The sequence below is a fragment of the Salmo salar genome, chromosome ssa13, assembly GCF_905237065.1.
Source record: "Salmo salar chromosome ssa13, Ssal_v3.1, whole genome shotgun sequence".
NCBI lineage: Eukaryota > Metazoa > Chordata > Actinopteri > Salmoniformes > Salmonidae > Salmo > Salmo salar.
Window position 1 is genome coordinate 102,488,699 of NC_059454.1, and position 26,511 is coordinate 102,515,209.

The window sequence follows — 26,511 nt, forward strand, 5'->3', positions numbered from 1 at the left end:
ATTAGTGGAGGTTGGACCTGTTGCTCTATTCAAGGCCTGGGCATGTGAGGCTGCCATGTTGAGGTCCTTGCTGCAGGGGTGGGGAACATGGGCGGGGGCAGAAGGGCAATAGGTTTGATCTGGGGGGGAGGGGTAGAGGGTGTGGCTAGTTTTATTTTAGGGGGAAACGTGGCTGATGGTGGGAGGGGGTCTTGCAGTTCTGGGAGGATATCTCACTGGTCTGGGAGGGGTGTCTGTTGCTCCTTTGTGATGTTTATGGGCTGCAGTTGAGGGTGCCAGGAGGGGGGAGTCTGCTGGGTTGGTGGATCCTGCCTCGTCTTCTGTCCTGCTGTGGTGTTAAGGCTGTGGTTGGGGTCTGAAGTGGGCTGTTCTGTTGACTTCCCTGGAGGGGGGGGCCCAGCTCTCATGAGTTGTTCATTGTCGCATCTCAGTTCTCACCTCTTCCTGCAGTGCACGACCCACGTGGAGTTCCAGGTCTCCGGCAGCCTCTGGAACTGCTGGTCTGCAGGCCAACAAGGCAGAGTTCATCTCAGCCTATACTACCCTCCAGTCCCTCGACTTCTTGGCGCTGACGGAAACATGGATTACCACAGAAAACACTGCTACTCCTACTGCTCTCTCCTCGTCTGACCACGTGTTCTCGCATACCTCGAGAGCATCTGGTCAGCGGGGTGGTGGCACTGGAATCCTCATCTCTCCCAAGTGAACATTCTCTCTTTTTACCCTGACCCATCTGTCTACCTCCTCCTTTGAATTCCATGCTGTCACAGTCACGAGCCCATTCAAGCTTAACATCCTTATCATTTATCGCCCTCCAGGTTCCCTTGGAGAGTTCATCAATGAGCTTGACGCCTTGATAAGTTCCTTTCCTGAGGATGGCTCACCCCTCACAGTTCTGGGTGACTTTAACCTCCCTACGTCTACCTTTGACTCATTTCTCTCTGCCTCCTTTCCAATCCTCTCCTCTTTTGACCTCACCCTCTCACCATCCCCCCCTACTCACAAGGCAGGCAATACACTTGACCTCATCTTTACTGGATGCTGTTCTTCTACTAATCTCATTGCAACTCCCCTCCAAGTCTCCGACCACTACCTTGTATCCTTTTCCCTCTCGCTCTCCTCCAACACTACTCACTCTGCCCCTACTCAGATGGTATTGCGCCGTCGCAACCTTCGCTCTCTCTCTCTCCTGCTACTCTCTCCTCTTCCATCCTATCATCTCTTCCCTCTGCTCAATCCTTCTCCATCCAATCTCCTGATTCTGCCTCCTCTCCTCCCTTTCTGCATCCTTTGACTCTCTATGTCCCCTATCCTCCCGGCCGGCTCAGTCCTCCCCTCCTGCTCCTTGGCTCGACGACTCATTGTGAGCTCACAGAACAGGGCTCCGGGCAGCCGAGCGGAAATGGAGGAAAACTAGCCTCCCTGCGGACCTGGCATCTTTTCACTCCCTCCTCTCTACATTTTCTTCCTCTGTTTCTGCTGCTAAAGCCACTTTCTACCACTCTAAATTCCAAGCATCTGCCTCTAACCCTAGGAAGCTCTTTGCCACCTTCTCCTCCCTCCTGAATCCTCCTCCCCCTCCTCCCTCTCTGCGGATGACTTTGTCAACCATTTTGAAAAGAAGGTTGACGACATCCGATCCTCGTTTGTTAAGCCAAACGACACCGCTGGTCCTGCTCACATTGCCCTACCCTATGCTTTGACTGCTTTCTTCCCTCTCTCTCCAGATGAAATCTTGCGACTCGTGACGGCCGGCCGCCCAACAACCTGCCCGCTTGACCCTATCCCCTCCTCTTCTCCAGACCATTTCCGGAGACCTCCCTTACCTCACCCCGCTCATCAACTCATCCTTGACCGCTGGCTATGTCCCTTCCGTCTTCAAGAGAGCGAGAGTTGCACCCCTTCTCAAAAAACCTACACTCGATCCCTCCGATGTCAACAACTACAGACCAGTATCCCTTCTTTCTTTTCTCTCCAAAACTCTTGAGCGTGCAGTCCTTGGCCAGCTCCCTTGCTATCTCTCAGAATGACCTTCTTGATCCAAATCAGTCAGGTTTCAAGACTGGTCATTCAACTGAGACTGCTCTTCTGTGTCACGGAGGCTCTCCGCACTGCTAAAGCTAACTCCCTCTCCTCTCATCCTTCTAAACCTATCTGCTGCCTTTGATACTGTGAACCATCAGATCCTCCTCTCCACCCTCTCCGAGTTGGGCATCTCCGGCGTGGCTCACTCTTGGATTGCGTCCTACCTGACAGGTCGCTCCTACCAGTTGGCATGGCGAGAACCCGTCTCCGCACCACGTGCTCTCCCCACTGGTGTCCCACAGGGCTCAGTTCTAGGCCCTCTCCTATTCTCGCTATACACCAAGTCACTTGGCTCTGTCATATCCTCACATGGTCTCTCTTATCATTGCTACGCAGACGACACACAATTAATCTTCTCCTTTCCCCCTTCTTATAACCAGGTGGCGAATCGCATCTCTGCATGTCTGGCAGACATATCAGTGTTGATGACGGATCACCACCTCAAGCTGGACCTCGGCAAGACGGAGCTGCTCTTCCTCCCGGGCAAGGACTGCCCGTTCCATGATCTCGCCATCACGGTTGACAACTCCATTGTGTCCTCCTCCCAGAGTGCTAAGAGCCTTGGCGTGACCCTGGACAACACCCTGTCGTTCTCCGCTAACATTGAGGTGGTGACCCAATCCTGTAGGTTCATACTCTACAACATTCGCAGAGTACGACCCTGCCTTACACAGGAAGCGGTGCAGGTCCTAATCCAGGCACTTGTCATCTCCCGTCTGGATTACTGCACTCGCTGTTGGCGGGGCTCCCTGCCTGTGCCATTAAACCGCTACAACTCATCCAGAACGCCACAGCCCGTCTGGTGTTCAACCTTCCCAAGTTCTCTCACGTCACCCCGCTCCTCCGCACACTCCACTGGCTTCCAGTTGAAGCTCGCATCTGCTACAAGACCATGGTGCTTGCCTACGGAGCTGTGAGGGGAACGGCACCTCCGTACCTTCAGGCTCTGATCAGTCCCTACACCCAAAGAAGGGCACTGCGTTCATCCACCTCTGGCCTGCTCTCCTCCCTACCTCTGCGGAAGCACAGTTCCCGCTCAGCCCAGTCAAAACTGTTCGCTGCTCTGGCACCCCAATGGTGGAACAAGCTCCCTCACGACGCCAGGACAGCGGAGTCAATCACCACCTTCCGGAGACACCTGAAACCCCACCTCTTTAAGGAATACCGGGGATAGGATAAAGTAATCCTTCTAACCCACCCCCTACCCCCCCCCCAAAAAAAAAGATATAGATGTACTATTGTAAAGTGGTTGTTCCACTGGATATCATAAGGTGAATGCACCAATTTGTAAGTCGCTCTGGATAAGATCGTCTGCTAAATGACGTAAATGTAATGTAAATGTTATCTGGGCTGTGTGTTCCTCTATTTCCTCAAGTTCTCTCACCACAGACCGGAGTGCGGCCAGCTCTCCCAGACAGCCATTTATCTCCACCTTCAGGTCCATTTGGGAGAGGGGTGTGTGGTTGTGCTGGTCTGTTTTGTGGTTCTGTGCTATCTGGAGTGTGTGGACTAGCTCACCATCTCTGAATGTATCCCTCTCGACTATGGGGGTGACTCTCCTCGTCTGCAGGGCGGTTTGAAGAGGTGTAATCAGACTAGCTTGGAGTGGGGTAGTTGTCATCAAGAGATAGCACGGCAGGAGAAGCTCTCTTTGATTCTGTGGACGTCCTGCTGAAAATGTTTTGAAGTTGCCTCCCGCCACTGTTCCATTGTTGTATAGATTGAATAGGTTGTCTCAGGGTCCTCGTTTTCCGGTATTCTGATCTTCCACCCTCTGCCAATACCCTCTCTCGTAGGAGGGTGTTGTGCGCTTATAGCAGTGTGCAATGACCAGGGATGGTCTGTGTGAAAGATTAAGTTGCTTTCTTTCCTATTTTTGTAGCAGTCAGAAAAAAGTGTCTCTGGATTGTCCATGAGGAGCTTCTCTTTGTACTCTCTCATTTTTTATATCCAAGGGATACTGTACTGTGGTGACCTCTGCAAAGGAGGAAGGCATGGAGCAGGGGGGCAAAATTTGGTTGGGGGAGGAACTCATAGCTGCCATAGTTGGGCTGAAGGGTTTTCACACCTCTCACTTCACACCTCAGTGCTAACTGAAGTTGCAGCAGGATCTGTTCTTTCCTAGCAAGCTTGGTAGCCTTTTAATTTAGCATTCAGTCTTTATGAAGTAAAATATCTAAAGATTATTGTAATGTTATTTTCCTACTAGGCTTTAGAAGTAGCTTCAGACTGAACATTACTTACTCAGTTCCAGGTTGGATTATATTTTTCGGGTTTCTGTTGTGCTTCTATTGCTGGTTGTTGGGTTATCAGAAGGTTTGCTGGATAGCAGTAAGAAACATTAGCAGTGAGAATTTGGTCCAAAACGAGGCTGTGGGTTTGGAGTTTTGATTTGGAATTAAAGGTTAGGATGTGGGTTTGGAGTTTGGATTTGGAATTAAGGTTAGTATCATGTATATGTTCTTGTAAAAAAAAAAAAAAAATCTAAACTTTATCCAACTCTAAATCTATCTTTTTGTAGAATAATTCTGAAAGATTCAGGAGCTCATCTGCTCATGAACTTCCCGGTCAACTGTATCTATAGGCTACATTATAGTTTCTTTTATTATTTTAGACTATCTGATATTAGTGCAAAAGCTTTAGGGCCAAACTGTACTACCGCCAAATAGGCCACACGCCTGGGAACGGGCAGAAAACGTTAACGTCGATCCACGAAGGCAAAAAGGACAATGTCGGAGATTACTTAAATAAAGAGAAAAGCTGTGAAATGTAGAGTTGAAAATAAAGAGAAGGGAGGACCAGAAAGTAATGTTTGGGAAAGATTTGATGAAGTGGTAAAAGAGGATGATAACAGTGTTATGTGTGATGATTGTGAGGCGCTATACAAATTCAACAGTCACAAGATCGCACTTCAAATAGGCCTATGGCACGTCAAGGGAACTGTAGCTGATGGGTAAAATGGAAACTGAAATCTGGACACTGATTGTAGGTCTATAACCTCTCACATAGCCTTAATGTTAACTCCTGCAGAACTAAACATTTATTGCAGTAAGATTATACACCAAATGTAGGTTAAATTATTACTGGGGAACAGGAGTAGAGAAATATGATTTATTTCAGTATCTTGAGAGAACGTGAATGGTCAGTTAGATACCGTCTGTAGAGGTGCTATATTTATCAGCATCATAAAAGCTGATAGTATTTCAACCACATTAAATATGCATCCAAGCAGAACTGAAATCTTATCAGAAACATGTTGGCGCGTTTACACAGCTTTCTATTTCCGTACAACCGGTCAATCTTATGTCCTTCAGAAAATCATTCCTTTTTTTGCTATTGCATTTCCTCCCCGGTCCCTAAACGTCTTTGCTCTGAGAAAGAAGCAGAAAAGCAGAAATGACAAAACTTCACCAAAACTTCACCAATGTCAATTAGATTGAAGCATTCATTCTATCGATTTATGGTGAGCAAGGGTTTATTTAGTCTTTTAGGGCAGTGGTTCCCAAACTTTTTATTGTCCTGTACCCCTTCAAACATTCAACAACCAGCTGCGTAGCCCCTCTAGCACCAGGGTCAGCGCACTGTCAAATGTTTTTTGACATCATTGTAAGCCCCCCCCCAATTCTTTCCTGTTATCCTGGTTTCCAGAAGAGGCCCACCACGTCTGTTGACTCATCCAGCTGTAACGCATAGAATTCACTGGCTTGTATGCAAAGCAGTAATTGTTTCAAAACATCTCCTGCCATGTCACTGATGTGTCAGGAAACAGTGTTGTTTTTGGGGCTATTTCCCCCAGCATTGTCCCAGCCATATCGATAGCAGCAGGAAGAATTAAGTCCTCTACAATAGTATGGGGTTTGCCTGTCCTAGCCACTCGGTAGCTCACCATATAAGATGCTTTCAGACCCTTCTTATTAATGGTATCTGTTGCTTTTATACATGTCTTACTACTGGAAAGTCTTAATTCTCGCTCAATAAACTCACGTGGCTTATTTTTCAAACTGGCATGTTTCGTTTCTAAATGTCTGCGCAAGAGTGAATGTTTCATTGAGTTGTGAGATAGTACTTTTGCACATATAACACACTGTGGTTGAGTAAAGACACTACTCCCAATATAAGTGAACCCCAAATCCATGTAAGGGGGCAGTAGCTCTTCGGCTGCATCAGATTCACAACTGTCAGTGTCCATGCTAGCTGGGCTAACAACAAATGTAGAATTACTGATGCTAGCATTGGATGTGCTCGTGGAAACAGAACAACTTGTGTCGTCGACAGGTACAGGTGTAGTACTGCTGGTAGTAGCAGTACCACCAGTAGAGCTGGTATGAGTCTCTATGGACGCAGGCCTAACTGTTTTTAACCATTTATCCATTTTTGAGGAAACGGAATGAGCAGCAGCTACGTTTGGCTACATTCTGACCGTTAGTGGAATTCCCGCTGGAGAGTAACGGTTAATGTGATTGGATGTTAATTATTTGACTAGGCTACCTGTATTTGACATTGTGTTGCTATTTCGCTGAACACTAGATGGTATTTTTGGCAGTGAAACGAGGCTACTCAGGTGAGAAAAAAAACATCACCCAAATGTATAGCCCCATTGGAAAATCTAAATGGACTGTTTGAAATTGTTTATCACATTCTTATTTGGTGTATCCCCGACTGCATTCTACATACCCCAGTTTGGGAATAGCTGTTCTAGGGAAACATACAGTCCAATCGGAAAGTATTCAGACCCTTTGACTTTTTCCACATTTTGTTACGTTACAGCCTTATTCTAAAATTGATTAAATCGTTTTCCCCCTCATCAATCTACACACAATACCCCATAATGACAAAGCAAAAACAGGTATTTATAAATATTACATTTACATAAGTACTCAGACCTTTAACTCAGTACTTTGTTGAAGCACCTTTGGCAGCGATAACAGACTCAAGTCTTCTTGGGTATGACGCTACACCTGTGTTTGTAAGGTTCCTCCCATTCTTCTCTGCAGATCCTCTCAAGCTCTGTCAGGTTGGATGGGGAGCGTTGCTGCACAGCTATTTTCATGTCTCTCCAGAGATGTTTGATCAGGTTCAAGTCCAAGCTCTGGCTGGGCCACTCAAGGACATTCAGAGATTTGTCCCGAAGCCACTCCTGTGTTGTCTTGGTTGTGTGCTTAGGGTCGTTGTCCTGTTGGAAGGTGAACCTTCGCCCCAGTCTGAGGTCATGAGCGCTCTGGAGCTGGTTTTCATCAAGGATCTCTCTGTACTTTGCTCCGTTCATCTTTCCCTCGATCCTGACTAGTCTCCCAGTCCCTGCCACTGAAAAACATCCCCACAGCATGATGCTGCCACCACCATGCTTCACCATAGGGATAGTGCCAGGTTACCTCCAGACGTGACACTTGGCTTTCAGGCCAAAGACTTCGATCTTGGTTTCATCAGACCAGAGAATCTTGTTTCTCATGGTCTGAAAGTTCTTTAGATTCCTTTTGGCAAACTCTAAGCGGGCTGTCATGTGCACTGAGGAGTGGTTTCCGTCTGGCCACTCTACCATAAAGGCCTGATGGTGGAGTGCTGCAGAGATGGTTGTCCTTCTGGAAGTTTCTCCATCTCCACAGAGGAACTCTGGAGTTCTATCAGAGTGACCATCGGGTTCTTGGTCACCTCCCTGACCAAGTCCCTTCTCTCCCGATTTCTTCAGTTTGGCAGGCGGCCAGCTCTAGGAAGAATCTTTCGTATATTATGTTCTTGGTACCCTTCCCCAGATCTGTGCCTCGACACAATCCTGTCTCGGAGCTCTACGGACAATTCCTTCGACATCATGGCTTGGTTTTTGCTCTGACGTGCACTGTCAACTGTGGAATAAGGCTGTAGCATATTAAAATGTGGAAAAAGGGAAGCAGTCTGAATACTTTCCCAAATGCATTGTATGACAGAAGAGAAGCTTCATGTATCTAATTATAGACAAGTTGACTAACAAATAGTCTACCAAAATGTTGGAAATTATAAGCAGAAATATATCTAAAATCAGGCAACAACAAAAAATCCTTCACCCCCTTTCAAAAAAATGGTTCTGCTGTCTCGGACTAGCCTACAGCTAGAGGGTTAGGTGTGGGCCTCAGATTGTCACATTATTACATGTAGTCGGGTGGTTGTGGATGGGTTATTAGCAATTGCGGGCGAGTGAACAAACAACTGACCCATGCACCAGTAACACACACAGACACACACAGCTCACCCCGTAGTAGAGGTTCTTGGCCAGTGTGTGGATCAGGACCATCGTCCCAGTGGCAGCAGAACCGTACATAAAGATGCATGTATAGAAGTCGTTGTACCTAGAGGACAACGGGGGAAAAAACTATATTAATGCAAAATGATATGCCTTATACTTCTATAAGTAATGACAATATTCTATATTGTTAAAATAATAAAAGTTGTCCTCTAAAGTGTGTGGTAGGGGCGATCCAGTATAAACACACAGGAAAAAAGATTGATTGGATACATCTACTTCCATACATATTCTCTTGTTATACTCTGGACATTTGTTATTTATGTCTAAATGGTGAAATAAATGTGGTCTAAATAAACTAGAAAATGTACATTTCCTGAAGAAAATGTGTGTTTCAGGTGTTAATACCAGAACATGGATCGTCCTGTCAGCGACACAACCAAGGCTATGATGAGCACTGTCAGCAGAGTGACCAACCAGCTGAGGATGACCACGGCCGTGGCGTAGGCCAGCTCCTTCATGTAACGACCTCCTGGGAAAGAGAGAAAGGGACATACAGTACACAGCTAGGCAGGGATGGGGTCAATTCAGGAAGTAAACTGAAATTATATTTCCCCCCGTAGAAAGCCAATGAGGAAAATGTACATTAGAATTAGAATTTCAGTTTACTTCCTGAATTAAAATGGAATTTACCCCAATTCTGCTGTACACAAATAGTCATTAATCCTTTAACACACTTTATAGGAAAATAACCAATAAAGGTCCCCCACATTACCAAACCCATCCTGCTCTGCTCAAACACATAAACCCTTTACACTCGTGGGAATTGGCCTATATGGATAGTGCTAAATAGAAAGGTTTCTTACAGAAGAAATATGAAAAGCATAACCATGGTAGCAATTAAAAAGGGAACAGTTTGGAGATTATGGGAAAATGATTAGACCAAAGTTGAGGACACCTGACACCTGTTGTTTGCGCCATCCAAAAACAGTCCATTAAAAATCGCAATCTGGGTCAAGTCGCAATCTATGCTCATGATGTCACTTACCCACATTACTGGGATGGGAGCACTTCTTAAATAGGTAGAGGAACGTTGCCATGGCAGTCATGTAGTTGATGATGGTACCAACGCGGGCCGGGTACGCCACCACCACCATGCCAAGCAGGTCGAAGAACACCATGTTGCCATGACGATACTCCGACGAGTCCGCCAGCTCCTCAGACATCACCAGGTGCTTCAGTACCGCCAGGATGTTGTCACCTAGGGATACGGGAACGAGGTGAAGTAAAGTGAAGTAAATTTTGATTTATTGAACCCACTGGTGTAAATTGGGTACAAAACAGGCCTCTCTTCCAGATGAGATTTAAGGTAGAATTTGTATTTATTAGAGATTGCCATTAGCTGCTAAAAACATAGTTTATGATGAGATTGAGAAGGCATTTCTAAAAAACTGTTACATTTGACATTCAGTCTAAAAGCTCTTTGGCCTAACAGTTATTAATATCCATGGACATGATTTATTTTACCTTTATTTAACTAGGCAAGTCAGTTAAGAACAAATTCTTATTGTCGATGACGACAAATTTTTAACTTGTCAGCTCGGGGATTCGATCTTGCAACCTTTCGGTTACCAGTCCAACGCTCTAACCACCAGGCTACCTGCCGCCCCATTAGATGAGAGGGTTTGTCCGATCAAATCCCAGCTAGATTATATTGTGGTTGTGCCCTTTAGCCTGAATAGCTGCAGTGATTCACTGATTTGCTCTACTCGGCATCTGTCTTCAATAGAAGCATTTTGTAAACAAACAATGCAAAGTATCAATCATTAAACCAACAACAGACAGACAAAGGGACAAGTGGGAGGATGAAATACATGAATGTGCTGCATTCTATGCCAAAAATAGAACACAAAAGGCAGGGATACATAAACGTATTGTGTTTGTCTAGCATAGCGTTAGTGCGTTGTGATTAGACTTAGGGCTGGGTCAGTTGTGCTGCCTATCTGTGATGTCCCCTGCTGTCGGTGGGTTATGAATGATCTCAGTATGCTGCAGAGCTGGGTTCAAATAATATACAAAATTATTTAAAAGCTTTGTCTGTGCTTGATTGAGCTTGCCTGGCTTAAATGGACCAATAGAAATGTCCAAAAACAGCAAATCGCACACATCTGGCACTCCATGGTAATCTAGACTAGAGCAAATGCTTAAAGTATTTGAAAGATTTCCAATAGTAACTGAACCAAGGTCTGGTATACTGCTAGTGCATCTCCCCCTCTCTGTTCGCTTGAAAACACAAAACTAAGTAAACAGCAGCCTAGCCTGGTAAAATGGCCAGCCTTGCACAAAGCTCCATTGTTCCAGTGTTCCGTTTGATATCTCCACGGAGTCCGTTCTGCCCCCACAACGCAAACATAAAGCATTGCTTTCATTTGGACATTGGCTGCCTGGTAGCCTGAAATCCAAACTGACTTAGCTATGTTTAAACTGAAACAGTGGTGAGCCACAGCTTTCAGTCTGGTTTAAGCAGGCTAGCTTGGCTGGTCCTCTGGGTTGGGGGAAACTAGGCCTTGTCATACTGAAATTATTTGATGTTCTTAGAGAGTTTCACTAATTCCCTCCACCCAGTCGGAGATTAAGAAATACACTACAAATTAACGAAGGTATAAGTGATTTGCATCTAGTTTTGAACCAGAACTAAGAGCATTTATTTATAGCAGTTTTGAACCAGATTACAACCAGAACTAACAGCATGCACAGTTGAAGTCGGAAGTTTACATACACCTTAGCCAAATACATTTAAACTCAGTTTCACAATTCCTGCCATTTAATCCTAGTACAAATTCCCTGTCTTAGGTCAGTTAGGATCACCACTTTATTTTAAGAATGTGAAATGTCAGAATAATAGTAGAGAGAATTATTTATTTCAGCTTTTATTTCTTTCGTCACATTCCCAGTGGGTCAGAAGTTTACATACACTAATTGAGTGTTTGGTAGCATTGCCTTTAAATTGTTTAACTTGGGTCAAATGTTTCGGGTAGCCTTCCACAAGCTTCCCACAATAAGTTGGGTGAATTTTGGCCCATTCCTCCTGACAGAGCTGGTGTAACTGAGTCAGATTTGTAGGCCTCCTTGCTCGCACACGCTTTTTCAGTTCTGCCCACACATTTTCTATAGGATTGAGGTTCAGGGCTTTGTGATGGCCACTCCAATACCTTGACTTTGTTGTCCTTAAGCCATTTTGCCACAACTTTGGAAGTATGCTTTGGTTCATTGTCCATTTGGAAGACCTATTTGCAACCAAGCTTTAACTTCCTGACTGATGTCTTGAGATGTTGCTTCAATATATTCACATAATTTTCCTACCTCATGATGCCATCTATTTTGTGAAGTGCACCAGTCCCTCCTGCAGCAAAGCACCCCCACAACATGATGCTGCCTGCCACCTTCGTGCTTCACAGTTGGGATGGTGCTCTTTGGCTTACATGGTGTTCTTTGGCCACCCCTTTTCCTCCAAACATAACTATGGTCATTATGGCCAAACAGTTCTATTTTTTTTTTTTTTTTTCTTCCCAATCAGACCAGAGGACATTTCTCCAAAAAGTACGATCTTCGTCCCCATGTGCAGTTACAAACCGTGGTCTGGCTTTTTTTTAAGGCGGTTTTAGAGCAGTGGCTTCTTCCTTGCTGAGCGGCCTTTTAGGTTATGTCGATATAGGACTCGTTTTACTGTGGATATAGATACTTTTGTACCTGTTTTCTCCAGCATCTTCACAAGGTCCTTTGCTGTTGTTCTGGAATTGATTTGCACTTTTCACACCAAAGTACGTTCATCTCTAGGAGACAGAATGCGTTCCTTTCCTGAGCGGTATGACGGCTGCGTGGTCCCATGGTGTTTATACTTGCATTTGTACAGATGAACATGGTACATTCAGGCATTTGGAAATTGCTCCCAAGGATGAACCACACTTGTGGAGGTCTACAATTTGGTCTTGGCTGATTTCTTTAGATTTTTCCATGATGTCAAGCAGAGGCACTGAGTTTGAAGGTAGGCCTTGAAATACATCCACAAGTACACCTCCAATTGACTCAGGCTAATTTACATAATTTATCAGAACCTTCTAAAGCCATGACATCATTTTCTGGAATTTTCCAAGCTGTTTAAAAGGCACAGTAAACTTAGTGTATGTAAACTTCTGGCCCAGTGGAATTGTGATACAGTGAATTATAAGTGAAATAATCTGTCTGTAAACAATTGTTGGAAAAATGACTTGTGTCATGCACAAAGTAGATGTCCTAACCGACTTGCCAAAACTATAGATTGTTAACAAGAAATTTGTGGAGTGGTTGAAAAACGAGTTTTAATGACTCCAACCTAAGTGTATGTAAACTTCCGACTTCAACCTCATCTACAGTAGTTTTGGACCAGATTACAACCAGAAGTAACAGCATGCATCTATAGTAGTTTTGGACCAGATTACAACCAGAAGTAACAGCATGCATCTACAGTAGTTTTGGACCAGATTACAACCAGAAGTGAGAGCATGAATATAGTTTTGGATCAGATGTGAGGATAAAGATTAATTACTTCTAAAACAGATCCTGGTCCATTTATCATGGTGGTAGTGGACAGACCAATACCTTCTAAGATATGGGGAAATACTCTTCACGCCACTTCAATACCGAAGTGCTTTCTCGCAGCAAATTAGGAGAATTTTAACGTAGCAGGTTAGGAGAATTATGCTTACATTTATAAACAATCAAATATACAGTATCTCTTATGCGTGGGAATACTTTGGGAGACATTTCCAAAATTAAAATCACTTGGAGCTCATTTGCCGGTGTTTTTACAGTCTTATGTCCAACAATAAAAATTTGCTCAGAAAACTTGGGGATCCAAATAAATCCTGCGGGGCGCCAGTTAGGGTACACTGCTTTAAGATATACTCTTTCTCCACCATACAGGGTTAGACTGCTATGTTGTTCAAAATAGCTCCTCAGGCTAGTAATATTTCATGACTGTCTTGATGGGCTGCTTCTATTTTAGATACTTTATTTCCCCCACTACTGTTTATGTGTGGATATGTTTATTCTACCTGGTAGTTAGAGGTTAGCAGTATGTGGTGTTTATTCTACCTGGTAGTTAGAGGTTAGCAGTATGTGGTGTTTATTCTACCTGGTAGTTAGAGGTTAGCAGTATGTGGTGTTTATTCTACCTGGTAGTTAGAGGTTAGCAGTATGAGGTGTTTATGCTACCTGGTAGTTAGAGGTTAGCAGTATGAGGTGTTTAATCTACCTGGTAGTTAGAGGTTAGCAGTATGAGGTGTTTATTCTACCTGGTAGTTAGAGGTTAGAGTAGAAGTGCTTGGTTGAGCAGTATGTGTGCTACAGACAGTGGAGGGTGTTTAAGCTACCTTGGCATGAAGGTTAGAGGAGAGTGACTGTTGGTAGAGGTTGAGCAATGTGAGGTGTGCTACAGCCTACAGCAGATTGTGTTTACACTACCAGGGAGCTAAGTGCTTGTATGAGCAGTTATGTTCATTAATGGATGGAATGTGGAGAGAGAGTAGGGAGCAGCTACCTAGCTGCGTTGAGGACTAGGTTGTGAGCTACAGCCTACGGTACAGTAGAGCTGTCATTGATAAATGAGATATGGAGAGAGAGAGGGAAGGAAGGAGGGAGGGAGAGAGGGCAGGAGGGAGCAGACGGAGGGTAAAACACACTGTAATGGGTATGAGTGCTCATCTGAGGTGGGCTCTGAGGAATAGAAAGACGTTGTCTGTCTGTACTAAAGTCAGTCTGATTGTCCGGTTGTTTGGAGTCATTTGTAAAACTATTGACTCTTGCTGCCATTAAAGCTGTATTATAACAAATAGGATAATGTTGCACATCACAGTGTGTACGAAAGTATTGGCACCATGATGTGAGTAAGTGAACTTCATTGGTGATAATGAGGTAAGTAGTGTTTTGTCTCCGTCTGAGCTGAGCTGAGCTGAGCGTAGCCTACAGCAGAGCTGTCTGTCTGGCGGCCTGAGCTGAGCGTAGCCTACAGCAGAGCTGTCTGTCTGGCGGCCTGAGCTGAGCGTAGCCTACAGCAGAGCTGTCTGTCTGGCGGCCTGAGCTGAGCGTAGCCTACAGCAGAGCTGTCTGTCTGGCGGCCTGAGCTGAGCGTAGCCTACAGCAGAGCTGTCTGTCTGGCGGCCTGAGCTGAGCGTAGCCTACAGCACTAACAAGGACCTGAGTTGAGCTAGCCAAACACCATGGTAGAAGTCTCCTCAGACTCCCAGAGAGACATGCATCACCTCCAGCCTCAGATTGGAGCTGGAGAAACGGCCCACTTCCCACACACAGACAACATTCTCTGTTCATAACAGAAAAAGCACCGCTATGGGGCCCATAGAACTTACCTGCCCTCTGGATGGAGTCAGTCAGTATTCTGTCGGATGTGTCGTACTTGGTGTGGTAGAGGAAACCGTTCTCAATGAAGGCCAAATCAATTCCTACACACACACACAGAGGGACAAGAGGGTCAGGTCAGTGAGATTAACAATGCTCAGGTAGGGGGAATGGAAATGAACTGTTCATCTAGAGGCTAATGAGAAACACACTAAAGGATGAGCTCAGACAACCATTAAATAAAGTGAAGGCAGTCGGATAGGCAGGAGATCTAAGAAGGCAGAAGTTTTACCCTACCTGGAATGTTTCCAAAATCCCTGTAGATGCGGAAGTCCGTGTCAGATGGGATCACACCGCTCTGGAAGACTTCCTGTCCCACCACCGAGGCAAAGGGATGTTTGGCAGCATGGACATAGGCCTGGACCAACCAGGGGTTCTCAGGACCTGTGTGTGTGTGTGTGTGTGTGTGTGTGTGTGTGTGTGTGTGTGTGTGTGTGTGTGTGTGTGTGTGTTGTGTGTGTCAATGAAGGAGAGCCAAGAGAGGAGGGACTCGTAAAAGATGTGAAACCATCACTTTAAACTTGTACATAGAGTCCACCCTTTAAAGCAGTGGTTCTTAAACTTTTTCAGCCTGGGACCCAAATGAGAAACTCTGTGTTTTCCTGGGACCCAAGCTTAGGAAAATATGCAACTATTCATAAATATTGTTACGTTTCATTGAGTTATGCCTAAAACAAATGCAATATAGACAAAAACAAATAACAGTGAAATACCCATATAAATATCTATTCATGTTTCTTTTCCCCATTAAAAACACTCTTAATATCTGTCTAGGTTGGAACTGTAGCTGTTAAAATACAATAAATATTTTTAATAATAAACTGACTGATCATAACACACAGATGTAAAACAGAACCACAGGAGGCTGCTGAGGGGAGGACGGCTCATAATAATGGCTGGAACGGAGAGGATGGAATGGCACCAAACACCTGGAAACCATGGAAACCATATGTTTGATGTATTTGATACCATTCCGCTAATTCCGCACAAAACACATTGCGGGTGATACTCGTTATTTCTCAAAGTTTGTAGAAAACCAAAAGAGAGAAACTCATCGCTGTATTTGCGTTTCATGACGAGTGAGCTCAGTCAGAACTTGTGGCTAGCTTGAGTCCATTTGATGACAGCGGTGAGTGATGGTGAGTGGGAATAACAAGTCAGTGGCTGACAGCACATCATCTGCTGCTGAACGACAGAGCTGCAGCGTGTGGGTCGCGGAGTGACCTTCAAGAAAACTGCAGAAAAAAGATCTGGTAAACGACGAAGCACACGCATCTTCCTCCCACTCGCACAGCTGCCAATCAGAGCTGAGATACAGCTGCTAAACAGAGCTGAGGTACAGCTGCCAATCAGAGCTGAGGTACAGCTGCTAAACAGAGCTGAGGTACAGCTGCTAAACAGAGCTGAGGCACAGCTGCCAATCAGAGCTGAGGTACAGCTGCTAAACAGAGCTGAGGTACAGCTACACGAAGAGTAGGCAACCTTTCTCATGTGGAATGCCAATTTATCTTACCATTTCTACTGATCTGCATGCCAGTTATGGTTTTCATATGCACATTTTCATGGAACAGTTTCATTTAAATTTATAATAACATCTTCATATCGCAAAATCATTGTCATGTGGTTAATCAAAATTATATCCAAATCTAAATGAAAATGATAAACCTAAAAAGTTACTTCTATTCTATATAAAAATAGCCTACATAAGCCAACAAATAAAAACATTGCAGCCTGCAGGTAGAAAACATCCTGATTTTAATATAAATATCCTATAAATCACATATGCTACTCATGGTCTGTCTGCAACAAACCTGAAACATTGTATCAACTATTAACTTGGGTCTGGCCTGAAGCTTGAGCTAGTTATCTTGGGTCTGGCCTGAGGCTTGAGCTAGCTAACTTGCAACATTGTATAAAATACTTTGGGCCCTCAGTTTCCTGCCCAGTGAGCTCAGGACGTACACAGCTGTAGGCTATTTGCATAAGACGCAGTGCTTGACTTTGGCAGGAGCTCACCAGAGCTGAGTACCGACACCTCAAATGTTCTACTGCTTGAGCTCCTGTTCCTCTTTATAGAATATCAGAAGTATTGTGGAGCTCCTGCACCTAAATATAAACAGTACCAGCACCCAACATGAATACTGGAACCTATTTCAGTTCAAGTCAGGCACTGATGAGAAGTAATGAGGTAGGCCTATTTTATGGCTTTTCCACTGAATCGGAGGATAACATTTTTCCCTTTCACTCTGAGTTGTTATCAAAACGGAGGGGCTGGAAAGATTTTTCAAATGCATTGAGGAACTATTGTCATTCTCAATGGATGTTAAAACTGACTTTGTTTCCTGTTTGAGGTGAAGAAAACATTACTTTGAGAATCTCCACAGCTCATTAGTGGTGGTGCATTAAGCCAATCAGAAACACACTTATATGCCAACATTTGCACGCAGGCCAGGTAGCCTATAGGCCTATGTGTAATCAGTTGTGCGTCCTTACTCAACATTGTCTTTTATTGGAGTGCTCCTGTCAATGACTAAACTGACAAAACTCGTAAATGGAATGAAATAAACCAAAACTTGTTTCTCAAGTGTAGCAGCATAGGTTGTGCGCTCTGCAAACAATGTGTCCACTCCTACAATGAGAATGGTAAGACTGGAATAATAATATTCAATGCATTAAAATAAATGACCAGAAACAAAGTAACAAACATTGTAGATTAGAAATGATAGGAATTAACATTAAATGTACTACTGGTGATATATGTAAAGGGGAATTGATAGACTAACAATCAAACGCAAACAATTCACACAATGAAGTTATGAAACAATGAATGTGCACAAATTGGCAGGAGAGAGCACATTCTAGAGAAGTACATTGTGAATCTGGGTACTACATGGTCAATCTGACGTCTGCATTGGCCGTGCAGATTTTACGGTGATACGGCCTCTGCAGAAATCAGGGCATTCACACTTCTCGCTGAGCAGTGCAAAGCTGTTGTCAAGGAAGTGAGTTTTTGTGTTTTCTACAGGATGTACCACCCCACCTACAGTCAACCAATCAGGTCAATGCAGAGCTATACAGAGCCCTCCACATTGTTGTAACAGTTGGGAGGAGCATGGCGATGCGGTATGGAGCTCCATTTGGTCTCTGGAGGCTCGCAATTCCGTCCCACAATCCATATGGAGCCTCCGACCACATTTTCAGATCAAGCATAAATTGTCTTTTAGTCTAGGCCTCCAATGGATTAGTTTACTGAGATGGGCGCATATATATATATATATATATATATATATATATATATATATATATATATATATATATATATATATTTGTTACTGCTCGACCAAAACAATCGCCTTATGACCAAACTACTGACCAGTCGACTAATTGGGGTCAGTTCCAAGCATAAGATATTCACATTTACAACAGCAGCCAGTGAATTGATTTTCCTGACACACCTCAAGCTGACATTGCTGGGGGCTATTTGCATTCTGCCAGGTGTTCCTGTATGACAGCTCTATTCCGTTCCCTGAGGACCAGGAAGATTTGTTCAGCTGCTGACACAGACACCTAAATAAATATGTTCCATTGGCCTGGATCCAGGTCCAATCACTGGTCTAAAACACAGAGTAGGTAGAAGTTGCCCCTACCCCACAGATCTAGGATCAGATAGTACTTTATTTCTTCTCCTGGTCAAGGTTAGGTTTGGGAGTAGGCTAATCTGATCCTAGATATGTGGTGTAGGGGGCACCTTCTACTTAGAAAACACAAATTCTTTGTCCACCCACCCCCACTGCCTCCACCTACCATATGTGCATGTGTGAGTGTGAGTGTGAGTGTGTGTGTGTGTGTCCACCTACCTGTCTGAAACACCACCTCTTTGCCACCCACCCCTGCAGCCTCCAGGTTGATGAAGGCTCGGACCTGCTTGGCCCAGGGATGCTGAGTGATGAAGCCATGACTCGCCTGGGGTGGTGGGGAGAAGAGGTTTACATTTTTTTTTTTTTAAACACATTCCATATTATGTCATTTAATATCATTTTACAAGAACAAGCAACCCTTACACAAGAGGAATAGCATTTATGATTCTGGCTGAAAACATGTTCACTCAATATGTGATTGTGTGAACTTCTTAGTTGACCTAACATCCTGTCCAGTGTTCACTAGTGTCCCCCAGTGTCTCTCTCTGTCCAGTGTTCACTAGTGTCCCCCAGTGTCTCTCTCTGTCCAGTGTTCACTAGTGTCCCCCAGGGTCTCTCTCTGTCCAATGTTCACTAGTGTCCCCCAGGGTCTCTCTCTGTCCAATGTTCACTAGTGTCCCCCAGGGTCTCTCTCTGTCCAGTGTTCACTAGTGTCCCCCAGGGTCTCTCTCTGTCCAGTGTTCACTAGTGTCCCCCAGTGTCTCTCTCTGTCCAGTGTTCACTAGTGTCCCCCAGTGTCTCTCTCTGTCCAGTGTTCACTAGTGTCTCTCTGTGTCCAGTGTTCACTAGTGTCTCTCTGTGTCCAGTGTTCACTAGTGTCCAGTGTTCACTAGTGTCCCCCAGTGTCTCTCTGTGTCCCCCAGTGTCTCTCTGTGTCCCCCAGTGTCTCTCTGTGTCCAGTGTTCACTAGTGTCCCCCAGTGTCTCTCTGTGTCCAGTGTTCACTAGTGTCCCCCAGGGTCTCTCTCTGTCCAGTGTTCACTAGTGTCCCCCAGGGTCTCTCTCTGTCCAGTGTTCACTAGTGTCCCCCAGGGTCTCTCTCTGTCCAGTGTTCACTAGTGTCCCCCAGGGTCTCTCTCTGTCCAGTGTTCACTAGTGTCCCCCAGGGTCTCTCTCTGTCCAGTGTTCACTAGTGTCCCCCAGGGTCTCTCTCTGTCCAGTGTTCACTAGTGTCCCCCAGGGTCTCTCTCTGTCCAGTGTTCACTAGTGTCCCCCAGGGTCTCTCTCTGTCCAGTGTTCACTAGTGTCCCCCAGGGTCTCTCTCTGTCCAGTGTTCACTAGTGTCCCCCAGGGTCTCTCTCTGTCCAGTGTTCACTAGTGTCCCCCAGTGTCTCTCTCTGTCCAGTGTTCACTAGTGTCCCCCAGTGTCTCTCTCTGTCCAGTGTTCACTAGTGTCCCCCAGTGTCTCTCTCTGTCCAGTGTTCACTAGTGTCCCCCAGTGTCTCTCTCTGTCCAGTGTTCACTAGTGTCCCCCAGTGTCTCTCTCTGTCCAGTGTTCACTAGTGTCCTCCAGTGTCTCTCTCTGTCCAGTGTTCACTAGTGTCCCCCAGTGTCTCTCTCTGTCCAGTGTTCAATAGTGTCCCCCAGGGTCTCTCTCTGTCCAGTGTTCACTAGTGTCCCCCAGTGTCTCTCTCTGTCCAGTGTTCACTAGTGTCCCCCAGTGTCTCTCTCTGTCCAGTGTTCACTAGTGTCCCCCAGGGTCTCTCTCTGTCCAGTGTTCACTAGTGTCCCCCAGTGTCTCTCTCTGTCCAGTGTTCACTAGTGTCCCCCAGTGTCTCTCTCTGTCCAGTGTTCACTAGTGTCCCCCAGTGTCTCTCTCTGTCCAGTGTTCACTAGTGTCCCCCAGTGTCTCTTTCTGTCCAGTGTTCACTAGTGTCCCCCAGGGTCTCTCTCACCTGCAGCACATTCTCCTCAGCTCCATTGAAGAGGAACACAACCCCGTGTCGTAGAGGTGTGGAGAGGTTGGCCAGGGAGTGGAGCACCTCCAACATCACCGCACAGCTCACTGCATCGTCACTTGCACCTGTCACACACACAGGTTACATGGGGTCAGAGACTGAGGAAGGCTGGCACAGTAACACTGTGTGTGTGGTCTCATAAAACTATATGGGTGTGTCTCTGAATATTGGTGAGCGAGATTAGTGTGTGTGTGTGTGTGTGTGTGTGTGTGTGTGTGTGTGTGTGTGTGTGTGTGTGTGTGTGTGTGTGTGTGTGTGAGACAATGCCCTGCTGAAATTCCTGCCTGGAGGGCTGATTGCATAATCACACAGTGGGAGCAACAGTAATCACTTACTACCTAACCATCAGACAAGCTACACACTGAGATCAACAGTACCCTAACCATCAGACAAGCTACACACTGAGATCAACAGTACCCTAACCATCAGACAAGCTACACACTGAGATCAACAGTACCCTAACCATCAGACAAGCAACACACTGAGATCAACAGTACCCTAACCATCAGACAAGCTACACACTGAGATCAACAGTACCCTAACCATCAGACAAGCAACACACTGAGATCAACAGTACCCTAACCATCAGACAAGCTACACACTGAGATCAACAGTACCTAACCATCAGACAAGCAACACACTGAGATCAACAGTACCCTAACCATCAGACAAGCAACACACTGAGATCAACAGTACCCTAACCATCAGACAAGCTACACACTGAGATCAACAGTACCCTAACCATCAGACAAGCTACACACTGAGATCAACAGTACCCTAACCATCAGACAAGCTACACACTGAGATCAACAGTACCCTAACCATCAGACAAGCTACACACTGAGATCAACAGTACCCTAACCATCAGACAAGCAACACACTGAGATCAACAGTACCCTAACCATCAGACAAGCTACACACTGAGATCAACAGTACCCTAACCATCAGACAAGCTACACACTGAGATCAACAGTACCCTAACCATCAGACAAGCTACACACTGAGATCAACAGTACCCTAACCATCAGACAAGCTACACACTGAGATCAACAGTACCCTAACCATCAGACAAGCTACACACTGAGATCAACAGTACCCTAACCATCAGACAAGCTACACACTGAGATCAACAGTACCCTAACCATCAGACAAGCAACACACTGAGATCAACAGTACCCTAACCATCAGACAAGCAACACACTGAGATCAACAGTACCCTAACCATCAGACAAGCTACACACTGAGATCAACAGTACCCTAACCACTTTGTCTACTTAGGCTTTTAGAACTGTTCATCAGACAATCTACTGCCTCCTTCAGCCCCGTGTCCCTATACTGCTGCACTGAGGGTAAAAGGCCCCTCTCATGCCAGGCTGGTTCAGAGGTTGGAGCTGTTGACTCAGGGGCACACATTACCCGGCAGGGTGCAAGGTGCAGCGGTGCCGGTCTAGCCACTAACGCTCTTCTCTGTCTCCTTCTACTGTTCTACTCTAAAGCTATCCCTGTCTAATAAAAACACAAAAGGAAGGTGAAATTTGGAATTCCACTTTCTGCCCCACTAGGCCAGCCCCATTCCACCACTATCAGTAGGAAATCTCTCCACGGTAAATTGTGGCTGTTCTATTAGCCACTGTCTCATCCTACAGTCCGGTATTCTATTGTTGTTGACAGTCCGGTATTCTATTGTTGTTGACAGTCCGGTATTCTATTGTTGTTGACAGTCCGGTATTCTATTGTTGTTGACAGTCCGGTATTCTAAACTCAGCAAAAAAAGAAACGTCCCTTTTTCAGGACCCTGTCTTTCAAAGATAATTCATAAAAATCCAAATAACTTCACAGATCTTCAATGTAAAGGGTTTAAACACTGTTTCCAATGCTTGTTCAATGAACCATAAAGAATTCATGAACATTCACCTTTGGAACGGTCGTTAAGACACTAACAGCTTACAGACGGTAGGCAATTAAGGTCACAGTTATGAAAACTTAGAGGACACTAAAGAGGCCTTTCTACTGATTCTGAAAAACACCAAAAGGAAGATGCCCAGGGTCCCTGCTCATCTGCGTGAAATTGCCTTAGGCATGCTGCAAGGAGGCATGAGGACTGCAGATGTGGCCAGGGCAATAAATTGCCATGTCCGTACTGTGAGACGCCTAAGACAGCACTACAGGGAGACAGGACGGACAGCTGATCGTCCTCGCAGTGGCAGACCACGTGCAACAACACCTGCACAGGATCGGTACATCCCAACATCACACCTGCAGGACAGGTACAGGATGGCAACAACAACTGCCCGAGTTACACCAGGAACACACAATCCCTCCATCAGTGCTCAGACTGTCCGCAATAGGCTGAGAGAGGCTGGACTGAGGACTTGTAGGCCTGTTCTAAGGCAGGTCCTCACCAGACATCACCGGCAACAACTTCGCCTATGGGCACAAACCCACCGTCGCTGGACCAGACAGGACTGGCAAAAAGTGCTCTTCACTGACGAGTCGCAGTTTTGTCTCACCAGGGGTGATGGTCGGATTCACGTTTATCGTCGAAGGAATGAGTGTTACACCGAGGCCTGTACTCTGGAGCGGGATCGATTTGGAGGCGGAGGGTCCGTCATGGTCTGGGGCGGTGTGTCACAGCATCATCGGACTGAGCTTGTTGTCATTGCAGGCAATCTCAAAGCTGTGCGTTACAGGGAAGACATCCTCCTCCCTCATGTGGTGCCCTTCCTGCAGGCTCATCCTGACATGACCCTCCAGCATGAGAATGCCACCAGCCATACTGCTCGTTCTGTGTGTGATTTCCTGCAAGTCAGGAATGTCAGTGTTCTGCCATGGCCATGAGGAGATGTGCTGCAGTACTTAATGCAGCTGGTGGCCACACCAGATACTGACTGTTTTCTTTTGACCCCCCCTTTGTTCAGGGACACATTATTCCATTTCTGTTAGTCACATGTCTGTGGAACTTGTTCAGTTTATATCTCAGTTGTTGAATCTTATGTTCATACAAATATTTACACGTGTTAAGTTTGCTGAAAATAAACGCAGTTGACAGTGAGAAGACTTTTCTTTTTTTGCTGAGTTTATATTAGGAAAGAAAAACATTGAAAGGAGGAAAACCCAAAACAAGAATTCGAGACCTGCCTAGAGATTTCCTGTCGAGCAGGTTCTCTTTCTTATGAAGGTAGAAACAACACACGCGCTCAAGGCCAACTATGACTACTAACCAGGCCAATGTTTTTTACTGAAACCCTGAAACACCCAACAACTACAGCAGCTAATCAGGGACTGAGGAGGATGGTATTTATTATAGGCCTAGGAACGCTATTGACTTGGAGCTTAGGCTATACTTAGTATGGGAATCTCTCTACTCAATGATATGCGATATATAGGCTGCTACAGTAGATCTTCAAATGACTCACATTGACACATTGAGTAAGAAGGGAGGGAGCGAGAGGGAGACAGGGAGAGGCAGAAAGAGAATGATATGATCCAGCCCTGCGTAGCGGGCAGGCAGGTCAGGGGAGGAGCCTGAGACACGGTGGCCTGTTCAGTCTGAACCAGATAGACTCGAGTGACGTGCCACAACTAATGTTGTCAAAACACAGTCTTGTTACCCTCAGAAATGTGTGTGTGTAGTATGTGTAGTGTGTTATATCGACAGTGTATGTCTATGTGAGTGCACGGGCTCATATGTATGTGTGTGTGTGTGTGTGTGTGTGTGCGTGTGTGTTAAACAGAGCCAACAGGTGACCGTTGCTTCCTCCCTGTTCACACACACTTCCCCATTGGGCATTGCTTGAGCACAGAGAACACCCATCACATAGGACAATGCATGTGGTAATTCTTTCTTCTGGTTTTCTTTCTTCCACAATGTGCATATTTTGAATTCCTGAATCTAGCTTCCTCTGTCTGAGAGTATGTGGAAGCCAGGGAGGAAGGAAACATGCCAATGCCTGGGTTGTGTTTATTTTCTTGCTCCCCATCCAATGTATTTAACCACCTCTTCTGGTATCAATTTCCTGGTTTAAGGTACAGAACTTAATGTTCAGACTTTAGAGAACATTCATTTCTCTTCAGGGGTTATGGGGAATGAATTATAGTTGGAGAACTGTATGTGGTCTTAATCTGAGATTCAGTCTGAAACTATTCTTGGTTTGCACCATGTTGGATTGTAAATTGCAGCCTGTTTTGTCCTCTGTAACTACATTTCATGGAAAGTAAAGGTGTCAGCATGCTTCAATTCGGCTGGCGCATTGCCGTAATCCCTTAAAAGACCGTCGCTTGAAAAATGAGGGGAAAAAAAGCGGCAATGGTACTGTTTGTCCAATTTGAGACACCGTAGCCGGTATACACTTCTTCATAATAGTCAGAATGAATCTAAGATAACTCAGGCAATCTGTCATTAACTTTGACGTTTTTGCCAGAAGAGATCTTTGTCGCGCAATTTTTACATCTAACTAAGATGTTTGGTGCAGTATTTCTCAATTACAAAATGTGCATGAAAATGACTAGTCACCTCGTAGAATGATAAATACTTTATTGAAGAATCTTTACTGTTGACCAATCACCAACGAAGGGGCGTAGACTTCAGCTCCGAAATTCATCTTGCCTCCAGAAAAAACATTGAGTGGCCAAACAGCCGGAAATAAAATCCCACCGAAGTCCAAAAGGTTGTCAGAATATGGTTGTGTGAGTGTGTGTGTGTGTGTGTGTGTGTGTATGGTGTCCTGGGAGTGATGAATAATAAACCCTAAGATATAATAAAGACTAATTGGTTGTGTTGTATTGTACCTGGACTGTTGGCCACAGAGTCAAAGTGGCAGTTGGCCAGCATGAGATGCTGAGCCCCAGCCTTGGGCTCCAGGCGGACAGCAATGTTGCTGACCCGGTCGTAGTAGGAGGTGAACCCTCCCAGGAAGTCGATGCTGAAGGAGCCTGTGGGTCGCTGGACATCCACAGTGACAGAGTTGGGTCCTGAGGCGCTGTCGGCCTTAATGTGCTCAATCTGCTCTAGCAGGAAGTTTACCGTTAAGACCTCATTCGCCGGGCTGCCCGTGGGACGGGGACCGACGCTGGTGATACGCTCCAGGTGCTTCCTGGTAGAAAGGGAAAGGCATGCAGGGAGTGAGTCAGCAAATCAGGTGAGACGTGTTAAAGGCCGACTACATCTGCAGTTTCTATCAAGTTTCATTTCAAATCATTTTGATAAAGTCATTTTAATAAGTATGAACAGTTTCTAAAGTTGTGCTTTGCTTTCAGCAAGCATACGTAATAACTTCTAAATGTAGGCTAGGCCTAATATTATCATCCCTTTTGACCTGACGTATGTTACGTTTTGTTGTGCATAATAATATTAGAAGAGTTAAAACATTGCGAGGCATCATGGCAATGTGTTGAAGTGGGATATGACTTCTGTCATCCCGTACTGTTGGCCTAGTCATATCAGTACTGTAAATAGCCTACTGTAGAGCCTGTTTAGTCGGTTTTTTTAGAGACAAAGCCTTTCCTGTTTCCTTTCTGCTTTTTCGGTTTGCAAAAATTCTGGCAGCTACAATAAGAGCCACACCAATAAGGCTGTAGGTCATTTGACACTCCACAGTACCTATGTGGTAGTTTTACATTGAGGTAGCCTATGTAGACACCCACCCCCACCCCTTCCCTAGCCTGGTCCCAAATCTGTTTGAGCTGTCATGCCAACGCCTACGGTCATTGTCAAGGAGCCAAACAGTTTTGTCATCACAGGAGTTGGCAATACAGCACAAACAGATCTGGAACCAGACTACTTCCCTTACGCCACTAAAAACAGGAAGAAGTCCCCATGGACTGTATGGCTGTGGCTAGATCAACTAGAGTGTAAAATCCAAATGACTCCAGATGCCCTCAGATTACGTAGGTGTCACATTATTTGACACTTTCATAAGGCTAATATACATTGTCCCCACCCCTTCCTCCACTAAAGAGAGGAGGAAGTCGACATGGACTGTGTGGCTAGGTCTAGGTAGACTGTGGTGTCCTTAATGACTCCAGGTGGTTTCCTTTCCTGTATGTTAGCTTTAGGGTTGCCCTCAGATTATATCACCTACTGTATGTGTCCCATCTGACACATT

At 45.3% G+C, this 26,511-nt stretch overlaps 1 protein-coding gene across 5 annotated transcripts in view; it reads right to left on the reverse strand.

The window, feature by feature from the left end:
• Positions 1-26,511, reverse strand: part of LOC106568440 (endoplasmic reticulum metallopeptidase 1) — a 50,173-nt gene that overhangs the window by 22,728 nt on the left and 934 nt on the right. For all 5 annotated transcript variants that reach the window (XR_006758422.1, XR_006758423.1, XR_006758425.1 and 2 more), the window contains exons 2-9: positions 25,196-25,500; positions 20,345-20,472; positions 18,610-18,715; positions 14,990-15,136; positions 14,704-14,796; positions 9,348-9,560; positions 8,708-8,831; positions 8,309-8,405 (exon numbers count right to left, since the gene is read on the reverse strand). Coding sequence is in view for 1 of the 5 variants with exons in the window: in XM_014138771.2 (XP_013994246.2) it covers positions 8,309-8,405; positions 8,708-8,831; positions 9,348-9,560; positions 14,704-14,796; positions 14,990-15,136; positions 18,610-18,715; positions 20,345-20,472; positions 25,196-25,500 (1,213 nt within the window). In the remaining 4 variants the exon portion in view is untranslated. The remainder of the gene's footprint in view (positions 1-8,308; positions 8,406-8,707; positions 8,832-9,347; positions 9,561-14,703; positions 14,797-14,989; positions 15,137-18,609; positions 18,716-20,344; positions 20,473-25,195; positions 25,501-26,511) is intronic.